We start from the raw sequence: 13,159 nt of genomic DNA on the forward strand, positions 1-13,159 counted from the left end.
CTAGAAACTAGGAGGCCATGAATTCTAGTGCCCCGTGGGCATCAAAACCAGATGGGTGACTTTGAGCCCATCATTCTCTCAGCCAACATATTTTCTATCAGCCAACATATTTCAGAGTGGTGGTTCTGGGGGGAAATAGAAGGGAATGTTCACCTTAATGTCCTTTTTAAAGAAAGGGTTTGTCTTGGCACCTATAGCCAGTTGAACCCAAATAATCACCCTTCTTTCATGACTGAGATGCTTTCTTTTCTAACTCAGAAAATTACATTGGATCAATCAATAGTGGTTCAAACTTCCCTCTAAATCAAAGAATTTCTGCATTGCATAGGGTTCATTCCTAAGGAGTTCTGGGACTGGAATTCAACACAAACTCTACATGCAATCACAGCTCTATACCTAGGTAGAGAATATTATTTGGGAACTAGGAAAGAAAACCTTTTCTCTTCCACTTTGTGATTCTGGAACACTAACAGGATTCCTGTCCTGACCCATTGCATGTATGAAAAGTGCACTTAACCAAGAAAGAATGAAGTTAGAACACTGCCACTTTATAAAACAATTCTTCAGACTAATCCGTGAAAGAGAGAAAACCAAAAGATACATTTTTATTCAAGAAATTATCATGACAAAGTCGAGACTGTCTCCATCTGTGCCTTAGAACCAGCTTGGTGTTTTTATCCTGTTACGCTGAGGAAACCAGAAAAGTACTGTATTTTTCGGAGTATAAGAGGCACTGGAGTATAAGACGCAGCAAGGTTTTGAAGAGGAAAAAAAATTTTTTAAAGTTTTTGCACTCTGCAAACCTTTTTTGTGAAAATGGGCACGGTTTCCTCCCCCCCCCTCCAAAAGCATGAATAGCCTTTAGGGAGCTTGCAGAGTGCTGGTGGGGGGGCAAAAACCAGCAAAAAATGGCCCATTTTTCACGAAAACGGGCCCATTTTTCATTTCAAAAAAGGCATGGATAGCCTTTAGGAAACTTACAGAGTGCTTCTGCGGGCTGGGGGTGGGGTAAAATTGAGCAAAAATGGGCCATTTTTTGCTCATTTCTGCCCTCCCCACTCCCCAGGAGCTCTCTAAAAGCTTCCTAGAGGCTATTCATGCCCTGCACGGCCATTTTGGTGAAGGGGGTGGGGTTTCATGAGGGAGAAAATTCTGTATTCAGTGTATAAAACACATCCAGATTTTCAGCCTCTTTTTTGAGGGAAAAAGGTGCATCTTATATTCCGAAAAATATGGTAAATAGACCACAAAAAATGTTGATAGCCCTCGCAATTAACAGTCAGATCAATCAGTGGGATAACAAGAGAGATGCAAACTAAGGTTTTGGCTGCAAAAAGAGCGAACTCCAGAGTTGCTCTACTGTCATTCTGCCAGGCGCTTCTAATGGTAATAAATTGAGAGATACAGTTATCAAAGTGGATCTTCCAAAAAGGACTAGATTTAGGGCTGTCTAAGGACAGTGCCATGTGGGCACGGTGGCTCAGTGACTAAGATGCTGAGCTTGTCGATCAGAAAAGTCAGCAGTTCAGTGGTTCGAATCCCTAGCACCACGTAATGAAGTGAGCTCCCGTTACTTGTCCCAGCTTCTGCCAACCTAGCAGTTCGAAAGCATGTAAAAATGCAAGTGGAAAAGTAGGAACCACCTTTGGTGGGAAAGTAACAGCGCTCCGTGCACTTACGGCGTTTAGTCATGCCGGCCACATGACCATGGAGACGTCTTCGGACAGTGCTGGCTCTTTGACTTAGAAATGGAGATAAGCACTGACCCCTAGAGTTGGGAACGACTAGCACATATGTGCGAGGGAAACCTTTACCTAAGGATGTTGCTGAAGTAATCCGTTGTAGTTATTCTTCTCCATTCTTTTTAGAATTGGCGTTCCTTATTTTCCACTCTGACATTTCATTATTGTAAAAAAAAAATCCAAAGGCTGTAGTCTGCAAAAATGTTGACGCACAATCCATTTATGCAGTTCCAGTCTGTTTTTGAGTTTCTCTTGAATGGCTTTTTTAGTCTCATACAGGCACCGATGTTGAGTAAATGCCATTCCCCATAAAATTATATGATTTTTCATGCTTGTGGATCTTTTGATGGGAAGTGAGGGACTCCGAATCAGTGAAACATTTCCCACACTCCGTGCATTGATATGGTTTCTCCCCAGTGTGGATTGTGTTATGTTCAGTATAATGATGTTTTTGACTGAAGCTTTTCTTGCCCTGATAGGTTTTGTCCCTTGTATGGATCCGTTTATGGGAAGGGAGAAGTTTTTGAGAATGGAAGCTCTTTCCACACTCCATGCATTTATAAGGTTTCTCACCAGTGTGGATTCTATTATGTATAGTATAATTATATTTCTGTCTGAAGCTCTTTGAACAGTTCTTGCATTTATAGGGCTTTTCCCCAGTGTGGATCCTTTTATGGGAGGTGAGAGAACTTGAAGCTCTAAAGCTCTTTCCACACTCCAGGCATTTATAGGGTTTTTCCCCGGTATGGATCCTTTTATGAGAAGTGAGAGAACGGGACTCAGTAAACCGTCTACCACAATCGGCGCATTCATATGGTTTCTCCCCAGTGTGAATCCTTTGATGGCAAGTAAGGGAACGTGACTCAGTGAAGCATTTCCCACACTGAGTGCACTTATACGGTTTCTCCCCAGTGTGGATTCTGCTATGTCTAGTGTAATGATGTTTTTGACTAAAACTCTTTCCACATTCCTTGCATTCATATGGTTTTTCCCCAGTGTGGATCCTCCTATGGATAGCAAGGGACCCCGAATTAGTGAAGGGCTTTCCGCACTCCACGCATTTATATGGTTTTTCTTCAGCGTGGAACTTTTTATGGGAAGTAAGAAAACTGGAAGCTCTAAAACTCTTTCCACACTCCGTGCATTTATATGGTTTCTCCCCAGTATGGATTCTGTTATGTTCGGTGTATTGATATTTCTGGATGAAACTCTTTCCACATTCTTTGCATTTGTATGGTTTCTCCCCAGTGTGGATCCTTTTGTGGTATGTAAGGTGACTGTTCTTGTGAAAGCCCTTCCCGCACTCCGTGCATTTATATGGTTTCTCTTCAGTGTGGATTCTGTTGTGTATAGCATACTGATAATTTTGACTGAAGCTCATCGCACAGTTCTTGCATTTATATGGTTTCTCCCCAGTGTGGATCCTTTTATGGGAGGTAAGAAAACTTGAAGCTCTGAAGCTCTTTCCACACTCCATACATTTATAGGGCTTTTCCCCAGTGTGAATCCGTTTGTGGTAAGTCAGGGAACCTGATTCAGTGAAGCATTTTCCACACTCCTGGCATTTATACGGTTTCTCCCCTGTGTGCTTTCTTTTATGGAAACTAAGGTGTTTTGCCGAACGGAAGCTCTTGGTACATTCCATGCATTTATATGGTTTCTCCCCAGTGTGGATTCTTATATGGGAAGCAAGTAACACCGAAGCTCTGAAGGTCTTCCCACACTCCTGGCATTCATATGGTTTTACCCCTGTGTGGATTGTTTTATGAGACGCGAGGGAACCTGACTCACTGAAGCATTTCCCACACTCTGTGCATTTATATGGCTTTTCCCCAGTGTGGATTCTTTTATGGCAAGTGAGGGAACTTGATTCGGTGAAGCATTTTCCACACTCCATGCACATGTAAGGTTTTTCCCCAGTGTGGATACGGTTATGTACGGTATAACTATGTTTTTGATTGAAACTCTTTCCGCATTCTTTACATTCATACGGTTTCTCCCCCGTGTGGATTCTTTTATGGCAAGTGAGGGAACGAGACTCGGTGAAGCATTTGCCACACTCGGTGCACTTATACGGTTTCTCTCCTGTGTGGATCCTAGTATGGCAAATAAGATGACTTGGATTTTTGAAGCATTTTCCACACACTGTGCATTTGTATGGTCTTTCTCCAGTGTGGACCCTATAATGAGAAGTAAAATGACTTAAATCTTTGAAGCATTTTCCACACACCAGACATTTGTATGGTTTTTCTCCTTGTATTCTCTGACATAAAGTAAGGAGAAAGGTCCTTCTGGAACGTTTTCCGCTTTCATTCTGTTTCTCTACGATGTGGCTTCTGCAAAAATTGCATAATCCTGATACATCTGTGGCTACTTTTCCACACCTTGGACACGCGTCTCTTTTTGGGTGAACATCTTTGGCTAAGAAGACATTGATATCTGCACATAGTAAAGTAGAGCATTTCCCCAGCTCCCCCTTTAACTCTTTTTCCACAGGACTTGGCTTTCCGGAAAATTTTTCCACAACTTCCTTTTTGTCTTTTGGCAAAGGTGCTACCGCCGCTTGGCCGGAATTCTCCATCTCCCATCCGTCACCTGCTTCAAGGAGAAAAAAAGGAAAATTGACACAAAGTGAGGTGCAAATGGGCTCAAGCATCATTGTTGCAAGCCCTTATTTGAACACGATCAAACCTTCCCTCCAACTCTTAGCTCTTTTTGTGATTCCTCTATCTCAGGGGTGTCAAACTCACGGTCCACAGGCTGCATGTGTGATATGCTGATGAACCCACCTCTGTTTTGGCGATGGAAGAAAAGTTGTGGTACATCACATGACGATGTGTCATCGCAAGTTTGACACCCGTGCTCTACCTGCTTCTGTCATCCTAGATGCCCGGCTGTCCATGGATGACCATGTGACAGCCGTGGCAAGGGGGGCGTTCCACCAGGTTCGCCTGGTGCGCCAATTGCGCCCCCTACTGGACCGGGATGCCTTGCGCACAGTCACTCATGCGCTGGTGACGTCTCGCTTGGACTACTGTAACGCTCTCTACATGGGGCTTCCCTTGAAATGCACCCGGAGGCTGCAGTTGGTCCAGAACGCAGCCGCGCGGGTAATTATGGGGAGTACTAGGTACTCCCACGTGACACCGCTCCTGCGCGAGCTGCACTGGCTTCCTGTGGCCTATCGGGTGCGTTTCAAGGTTTTGATAACTATCTTTAAAGCGCTCCATGGCTTAGGACCTAGTTACTTGCGGGATCGTATTCTGCCCCATACATCCCTGCGACCAATTCGCTCGCACAGAGAGGGGCTCCTCCAGGTGCCGTCCGCTAGACAATGTCGTGGGGCGGCGCCTAGGAGTAGAGCCTTCTCTGTGGCGGGCCCAGCCCTGTGGAATGACCTCCCTCCGGATATTAGGAATACCTCTGACCTCCGCTCCTTCCGTATTAAGCTTAAGACCCACCTATTCCAAGCAGCTGGCCTGGCTCAACTTTGATTTAACCATATCGCTCCTGACGGGTTTTTAACTGGGTATTTTAATTACATTTAATTTCTAGGGGTTTTAAATACAGTATTTTAATTGTTTTTATTAATCGATCTCCTCCTTATATATATGTATGTATGTTTTAGTGTACCTTGTTATATGTTTGTTTTGTTTGCATATTTATTTCGAATGTTTTGTTGTACGCCGCCCCGAGTCCTTCGGGAGAGGGCGCGGCTAAGAAATAAATATATTATTTATTATTATTATTATAACATGGGGCTGGGCTTGGTATCGGGTTGGTGTAAGATCTGCCACAGGCTTCCTTCTTGTCCTCCATGATGCAGAATGCAGAACTGAATCCTTCCTACCCTATCCCTGAGCAATATCAGCCCTACTACTCCTTCAGATTCAGTTCCAAAGGAGAAGGAAACAAGGGGTGGTTTTGAAAGCTGTCTCTATTCAGCAATGGGCTTAATGATGGAGAACCTACTGGTTTAATTGAGAAAAGGGAAGCGATAATGGTCTTGGATCTTGAGAACTGAGCTTCAACGTGAGGGAGCTCTGCCTTGAAAATAACTGGTATGGTAATCTGGGTATGTTCATTCATCCTTAGTTGTCCCTGCATTTGATGGCAGAACTTACACAAGGAAGCCTTGGAGAAAATGGGAGGGAGAGTCACGTGGGTGGAAGGCCCCCATCTCTTGAAAATTTGGCCCACCTAAGTTCTCTACATATATGTTGGACAGCCCAATTCTCTAGATGTTACACTCTTGGGATACACTCTGTGGGAGTCCAGATAGTCCTAGACTTACAACAGTTCATTTCGTGACCGTTCAAAGTTACAACGGGATTGAAAAAAGTGACTTATGACCATTTTTTACACTTACGATCATTGTACAACCATCAAAATTTGGATACTTGGCAACTGGTTCATATTTATGACAGTTGCGGGATCCCAGGGTCATGTGATCCCCTTTTGTGACTGTCTCCTAAGTTAAGTCAACGGGGAAGCCAGATTCACTTAACAACTGTGTCACTAACTTAACAATTGAAGTGGTTTGCTTAACAACTGTGACAAGGAAGGTCGTAAAACAGGGCAAAATTCACTTAACAAATGTCTCGCTAAACAACAGAAATTTGGGGCTCAATTGTAGTTGTAAGTTGAGGACTACCAGTACCAACGATTTCCAGGTTCTATCATTAGACAGAAAAATACGAAGGCTATCTGAAAAGTGTGACAGACAGGACTGGAAACTGGCTGGGATGGGAAACTACATGGAGGATCCTCTCCTATATCTGGAGACAGGATGAAGGTTTCAGCCCTTCTTTTATATATATTTATACATTTTTCTCTTATGTTCATAAGTGCTTTGTGAGCAGTGTATTGTCTGGGTCAGTTTGCTTACACATAGTAATATTTATCCAATTTCTAATCTCTACCGCTATTATCAAGCCATCGATAAAGCAAATTCCATGTTAAAAAATATTCCGTATCTTCTTTATCCTTTATCTTTAAAGTCAACCTATCCATTGCTGAACAATCTGAGTTTTTCTGTAGATATTTCCTCATTTTTCCAGTTCTGTGCAAATGCAATTCTTGCTGCTGTCAAGACATGCAATATTACCATATTTTTTCAGAGTATAAGACGCACCAAGGTTTGGAAGAGGCAATTTTTTAAAAAAAAAAAAGTTTTCGCACTCTGCAAACCTCCCCAAAACGGGCCCATTTTTTTTAAAAAAGGGCATGAATAGCTCTTAGGAGGCTTGTAGACTGTTCCTGAGGGGTGGGGGTGGGGGACAAAAACGAGCAAAAAACGGCCCTGTTTTTTGTCAAAGTGCATGGATAGCCTTTAGGGGGCTTATAGAATGCTCCTGGGAGCTGGGGGGGGGGGCAAAATTGAGCAAAAAACGGCCCATTTTTCACTCATTTCTGCTCTCCCCAGCCCCCAAGAGTACTCTGAAAGCTTCCTACAAGCTTTTGGTGAAGGGGACGGGGTTTCGGGAGGCAAAAAATGCTGTATTCAGTGTATAAGACGCACCCAGATTTTCAGCCTCTTTTTTGAGGGAGAAAGGTGTGCCTTATACTCCGAAAAATACGGTAAGTGTACAATCCCTTTATCATACTTTTCTGGTAGTATGCCTAACAAAAATATTTCTGGCTTATAATCTATGTCAGTGATGGCGAACCTTTTTTGGCTCGCGTGCCACAAGTTGGGGGAGCGCAGGGGGGTCGAGTGCGGGCGTGCCGCACCCATAATGCAATGTGCAACCCCCCCCCAGTGCGCATGCGCGCACAACGCGCGACACCCCCCCCCCCCCGATTTTTACATTTTTTTTGCCCTCCCCAGGCTCCTTTATAGTCACTTCCGGTTTGCTCGGAGGGTGGTTTTAAGCGTTCCGAAGGCTTCAGGGACGGTCCTTGAAGCCTCCGGAGGGGCGGGGGAGGCTCTTTTTGCCCTCCCCAGGCTCCTATAAAGCCTCTGGAGCCTGGGGAAGGCGAAAAATAGCTTTTAAAAAGGTGAACTCAGCTGGCCAATTTAAGGCTAGAGAAACATGAGTTCCTTACTTAGGGAGGCCACGTTCTTTGCATTTTCCAGCATGACTTCTTGGTATAAAGTCCTTTGCTCACAGTCCAGCAGAGTCCACTCCTCCATAGAGAAAAACACAGCTACATCCTCAAAGGAAACGGAATTCTGAAACGGAAACCACACACTCTACAAATGTCCCTCTTCAGAAATGGTTGAATAATGTATACTGATTTTCTTAAAAGAACAAACCTGATTCCCAACTAGAATAGATAAGCAACAGCCCTGAGTTCAGAGCCTCTGATTAAAAATATACCTGGGGAACAATCCAGTAGCAATGTAACTTGTTGTACACCCTTCAAGGGCACGGGTGAAACATGAACAAATCACTTCGTTACTGGGGAGGCTAAGAATAAAATTAAATATACTTTTTACAGGACTTCTTGAGAATAAAAATGGATCTTGTTGCATTTTTAAAAATCAAAGCCTAATTGAAGGAAGGATGACTAGAACAAGAGTAGAGATATTGTAGATATTAGCTGCAAAGTATAAACTTAAGGAGGTGACGCGGTGGCTCAGTGGCTAAGACGCTGAGCTTGTTGATCAGAAAGGCCGACAGTTCAGCAGTTCGAATCCCTAGCATAACGGAGTGAGCTCGCGTTACTTGTCCCAGCTTCTGCCAACCTAGCAACTCGAAAGCACATAAAAAATGCAAGTAGAAAAATAGGAACCACCTTTGGTGGGAAGGTAACAACGTTTTGTGTGCTTTCGGCGTTTAGTCATGCCGGCCACATGACCACGGAGACGTCTAAGCTGTTCAGCTTAGAAACGGAGATGAGCACTGCCCCCTAGAGTCGGGAATGACTAGCACATATGTGCGAGGGGAACCTTTACCTTTACCTGTAAACTTAAGGGGAACCTTAAGTGCTTCCTCTTAAGCAGATCATCTTAAACTACAGTCAATTAAGAATTTTAATACAGTAAGCCAGCTTCACTCAACCTATCCTAATTTCTTTCTAATTTTCACATCCATATCTGTGTGCAAATGTTACTTAGATAATTCTTAACCTGTGATTTTTTTTAAAGACTGCTTATCAATAATATCGTCCATATATTTCAGAGTTCAAACCATAATTACATTACCAAGTACATTCCATTCAGCATCCAAGGGAGAAGAGGGTGACTTTGGATTGTAAGATGGTTCCTCTCGAAACACCTGTAACACTGTGTGACTTCCTATCAAAGTATCAGGAAGCTGCTTACGAAACAGCCCCTCTCCCATTTTGGACAGGGCAGGGCTGGAACATTTTGGACAGGGCTGAACAGTAGCAGTTTGAGGAGGGAAAGATCTTCCTACCTTCCTTGGAAAAACAAGGGCTCCACCACGGACAACCGATGTTCCAGAAGATACCATTGATGTTGCACTGGTCTCTGAGAGTAAGAAAAAAACAGAGGAGCTACTTGTTATAAAAACACTCCTCCTCTACTCTTTCACATTCAGAAATCCGTTCTTTGTGTCTGCTGACTGGGTGAGTGAGAGGTATGAGCGCCTTGTGAGCAAAGAACAGCCCATCTGATGTCATCACAGCCCCCCAGGGATCCACAAACCACAGGCTGAGAACTACTGGCCCAGCAAAGAAAGCCCAATTCCTTTTTAACCGAATGCTGCAACAAGACATTCTTGAGTGATGTTATAACCAGAGTAAATTTTAAAAAAAATGAAAAGGAATTCACGAATGGAAGGAACTTGGGCAAAGTCATGCCAGAGGCTAAAAGGGCTTGGACCAGTGGTGACGCAGTGGTTAGAATGTAGTATTGCAAGCTAACTCTGCCCACAGTCAGAAGTTCGATCCTGAGATCCCGACCAGCTCAAGGTTGACTCAGCCTTCCATCCTTTCAAGGTCAATAAAATGAGGGCCCAGATTGTTGGGGGCAAGAGGCTGTAAACTGCTTAGGGAGGGGCTGCAAAGGACCGTGAAGCGGTATATCAGTCTAAGTGCAATTGCTAGTCTAAGGGGCTTTTACCTGATGGTCTCTTCTGAGATGGATCTTCCTGAGGGATTCCCCCAAACAGCATCTCTAAGGAGGGATCAGCCCCCTTTCCTCCGAGCCGCTCAGCAGCCATTTAGCCCAAGGGCTTCCAGACCCAAAACAGCACCAGTGTTTCTGAGAATTCTGCAGTATATAAACGGAATAAATGATTATTGTTTTTATTAATGCTTCCATACTTCAGCCTGCCTCCATTGGGGATCAGTGCAGTGCATGTAGAGGATTGTGAAAATATCTACAGACCCCTCACATACTGGACATCAACTGTTTCAACTTCTTCCCTTAAGATGACCCTATAGCAGTGATGGCGAACCTATGGCACGCGTGCCACAGATGGCACACGGAGCCATTTGTCAGGGCACGCAAGGCGCTGCCCTGTCAGCTGGACAGCGCGCATGCGCCTGCTGGCCAGCTGAATTCACCCTTTTTAAAAGCCATTTTTCGCCCTCCCCAGGCTTATAGGAGCCTGGGGAGGGCGAAAAGAGCCTCCCTGCCCCCTGCCCCCCCGGAGGCTTCATGAGCTTCCCTGAAGCCTCAGGAGCGCAAAAAACCAGCCCTGCGGGCAAACCGGAAGTTCAGGAATGGTTTGCTCAGAGGGTCAGTTTGAGCGCTCCGGAGGCTTCAGGGAAGGCTCCTGAAGGTCCCTGAAGCCTTCGGAGCGCTTAAAATGACCCTCCGAGCAAACCGGAAGTGACTTCCTGTCCCTGAAGGTCCCTGAAGCCTCCAGAGGCATTCCGAGGGGGAGAGGCTGTTTTCGCCCTCCCCATGCTCCTATAAAGCCTCTGGAGCCTGGGGAGGGCAAAAAAAGCATGCAAAAATGGGGGGGGTTGCGCCTGTAGTGTACGCATGCACACTGGGGGGAGTCGCGCATTGCATTATGGGTGCAGCACGCCTGTACACGACTCCCCTGCGCTCCCCCCACTTATGGCACGCGAGCCAAAAGGGGTTCGCCATCGCTGCCGTATAGAGAATTGCATGCCAAAACAACTAGACACAAGGACAGTTTCCCCAACCCCTCTGCTACACAACTAATTCCCACAACACTATCTAAAGTCATATTACTATTCTGTTTCTCATCTTTCCTATTGCCTATTATTTTAGCATTTTATGACTATCACTTTATGCTTTGTACCTTAAGATTTAGGTTGACTGCTTTTATTTAGTATCCAATTATGATTTGCTTTTATTTAGTATCCTATGACTATCAGATACAAGACTGTTGTGATTTATGATGATTGTGTTTTATAATTATGACCATGATGTATCACTTGTTCCTTGTATGTGGACTGAGAGCTTCTACCCCGAAGACAGATTGCTTGGGTGTCCAATCACACTTGGCCAATAAAGAATCTAATCTAATCTAATGTGTTCTGTTCTCTATTCTCTTCTTTTCTTATTCTTCCATTCCTATTCCTATGTTCTGTTCTGTCCTGTCCTATCCTATTCTATCCTTCTTCCATTCCAGTCCTATTCCTATTGTTCTGTTGTCCTGTCCTGTTCTACTCTATTCTTATTCTTCTATTCCTATTCCAATTCCAATTCCTATTCTTCTATTCTATTCTATTCTTTCTTATCCTATTCTAGTCTATTCTTTCTTATCCTATTCTATTCTACTCTGAGAGAGGGGGGGAGGGAGGGAGGGAGAGAGAGAAAGAGAGAGAAAATATGAACCCTACCTTGTATTCCCGAGGTTTTCCCCCCAAAGACGCTTCTTGAGAAGTCGCCGCCCTTTGGAAGCGTCTCATCAAAGGCAAAGATTAAACCATTCCGGGATGGGTCCGAGTAGGAGATGATTTGAGGGCGGGTGGCCAGCCGCGGGCTCTCCGGAGCTAAGCTTCCTTCGGGGACCGACCCTTGAAGACTAGCCCCCCGACCCAGGAGACAAGCCCCAAGCAACCATCTCCCCCCCCCTCCGCCCTCCCCCCCCCCCCAAGCTCTGGTGCTGATCGGGGCAAAGAGACCGGACCTTCTAGAGTCCCTCCGGAGGGAGCTGTCCGGGCTGCAGCCAAGAGCCTCCCCAGGCAGTCCAACAGGGACTTTGCTTGCCCTGCACCCGCCCAAGCTCCGATCCCCAAGCGAGGCGCGGAGGGGAGGATCCGCGCACCGCCTTCCTCTCAGCCCAGCCCCAACCTAGCCGCGCAGCTGCACCCGCGCGCATGCGCTTTCTTCCCCGTCAAAGGTGTTTTTTTTTCCCTTCCGCCAGTCAGGGTTTGGGGGGCGGACCGGGGGGGGACGGGGACGGGACTTGCAGAGGCACCGAGCGGGGTCTCCGTCCTAGAGAGGCCCTCGGGCACTTCCGGTCTTTTCCTCGTCCGGGTTTCTGTTGAGATTCGGGGGTGGGGGTCGGCTGGGGGGGCTCTTTCCTGCTAGAAGTGGGGAAGCGTGGGGGGGACTCTTGCAAGAGGGTGCCCCCGGGCGCGTCGTGTTTTCATGCAGGGATGGAAAAGGGTAGAGGACGCCCAAGGGGACCGTTGGGGAGGAGTTAAGGGTTAGAAGTTGGAGAAGGGGGTGGGTAAAGACGGACTTTATCCAGAAAATGATCTTTCCATACCACAGTTGAGTGTAGAACAGAGCAGAGAATAGGGAAGGCGATAGGATAGGATAGGATAGGATAGGGAATATAGGATAGAGAAGATAATATTAAATATAGAATAGAATAGAATAGAATAGAATCCTTTATTGGCTAAGTTGATTGGACACAATGAATTTGTCTTTGGTGCATATGCTCTCTGTACATAGAATAGGAATTGGAATGGAATGGAATAGAATAGAATAGAATAGAATAGAATAGAATAGAATTCTTATTGGCCAAGTGTGATTGGACACAAGGAATTTGTCTTTGGTGCATATGCTCTCAGTGTACATAGAATAGGAATAGGAATAGAAATAAGAATAGAATAGAATAGAATTCTTTATTGGCCAAGTGTGATTGGACACGAGGAATTTGTCTTTGGTGCTAAGCTCTCAGTGTACATAGAATAGGAATAGGAATAGAAATAAGACTAGAATAGAATAGAATTCTTTATTGGCCAAGTGTGATTGGACACAAGAAATTTGTCTTTGGTGCATAAGCTGTCAGTGTGACTAAGGAGAATAAAATACATTCGTCAAGAATAAAAAGATACAACATTTAGTGATAGTCCAGGTTACTAATAAGCTATCAAATCATACTAGGAAACAAATAGAACACTATAAGTTGAAAGATACAAGCAACATGGTTATAGTCATAGGAGACTATATAGTATAGGAGAGGTAGATACTAGGAAGGAAGAGAAGAATAATATTAATACAGTCTTAGTAAATACAGGAATAGGAATAGAATAAGAATAGAGTAGGACAGGACAACAGAACAATGGGAATG

General features: G+C 44.9%; 1 protein-coding gene across 2 annotated transcripts; it reads right to left on the bottom strand.

Moving 5' to 3' along the window:
- Positions 1–576: 576 nt before the first annotated feature.
- LOC309391751 (uncharacterized protein) lies at positions 577–11,681 on the bottom strand. Of its 2 annotated transcripts, none has more exons than XM_081952449.1 (5): positions 11,475–11,681; positions 9,775–9,924; positions 9,107–9,180; positions 7,791–7,917; positions 577–4,337 (listed from the first exon to the last, which is right to left on the bottom strand). In XM_081952449.1, exons 2-5 carry the CDS (start codon positions 9,872–9,874, stop codon positions 2,014–2,016), a joined length of 2,625 nt encoding a protein of 874 aa, XP_081808575.1. In that variant the 5' UTR covers positions 9,875–9,924; positions 11,475–11,681; the 3' UTR covers positions 577–2,013. The 2 variants fall into 2 exon arrangements, with proteins under 2 accessions (XP_081808575.1, XP_081808574.1); XM_081952448.1 differs by having other exon boundaries at positions 577–4,340.
- Positions 11,682–13,159: the final 1,478 nt, after the last annotated feature.

Source organism: Natrix helvetica, assembly GCF_964273705.1.
Source record: "Natrix helvetica genome assembly, chromosome: 1".
NCBI classification, from domain to species: domain Eukaryota; kingdom Metazoa; phylum Chordata; class Lepidosauria; order Squamata; family Natricidae; genus Natrix; species Natrix helvetica.

Bases quoted from the DNA above. Each gene is read 5' to 3' on its own strand.
- LOC309391751 (XM_081952448.1), bottom strand. From the start codon at position 9,874: ATGGCTGCTGAGCGGCTCGGAGGAAAGGGGGCTGATCCCTCCTTAGAG. The intron at 9,181-9,774 runs GTAAAAGCCCCT...TCTTACTCTCAG, and splicing joins ATCTCAGAAGAGACCATCAG to AGACCAGTGCAACATCAATG. The intron at 4,341-7,790 runs GTAAGGAACTCA...TTCTCCTTGAAG, and splicing joins AAAGAACGTGGCCTCCCTAA to CAGGTGACGGATGGGAGATG.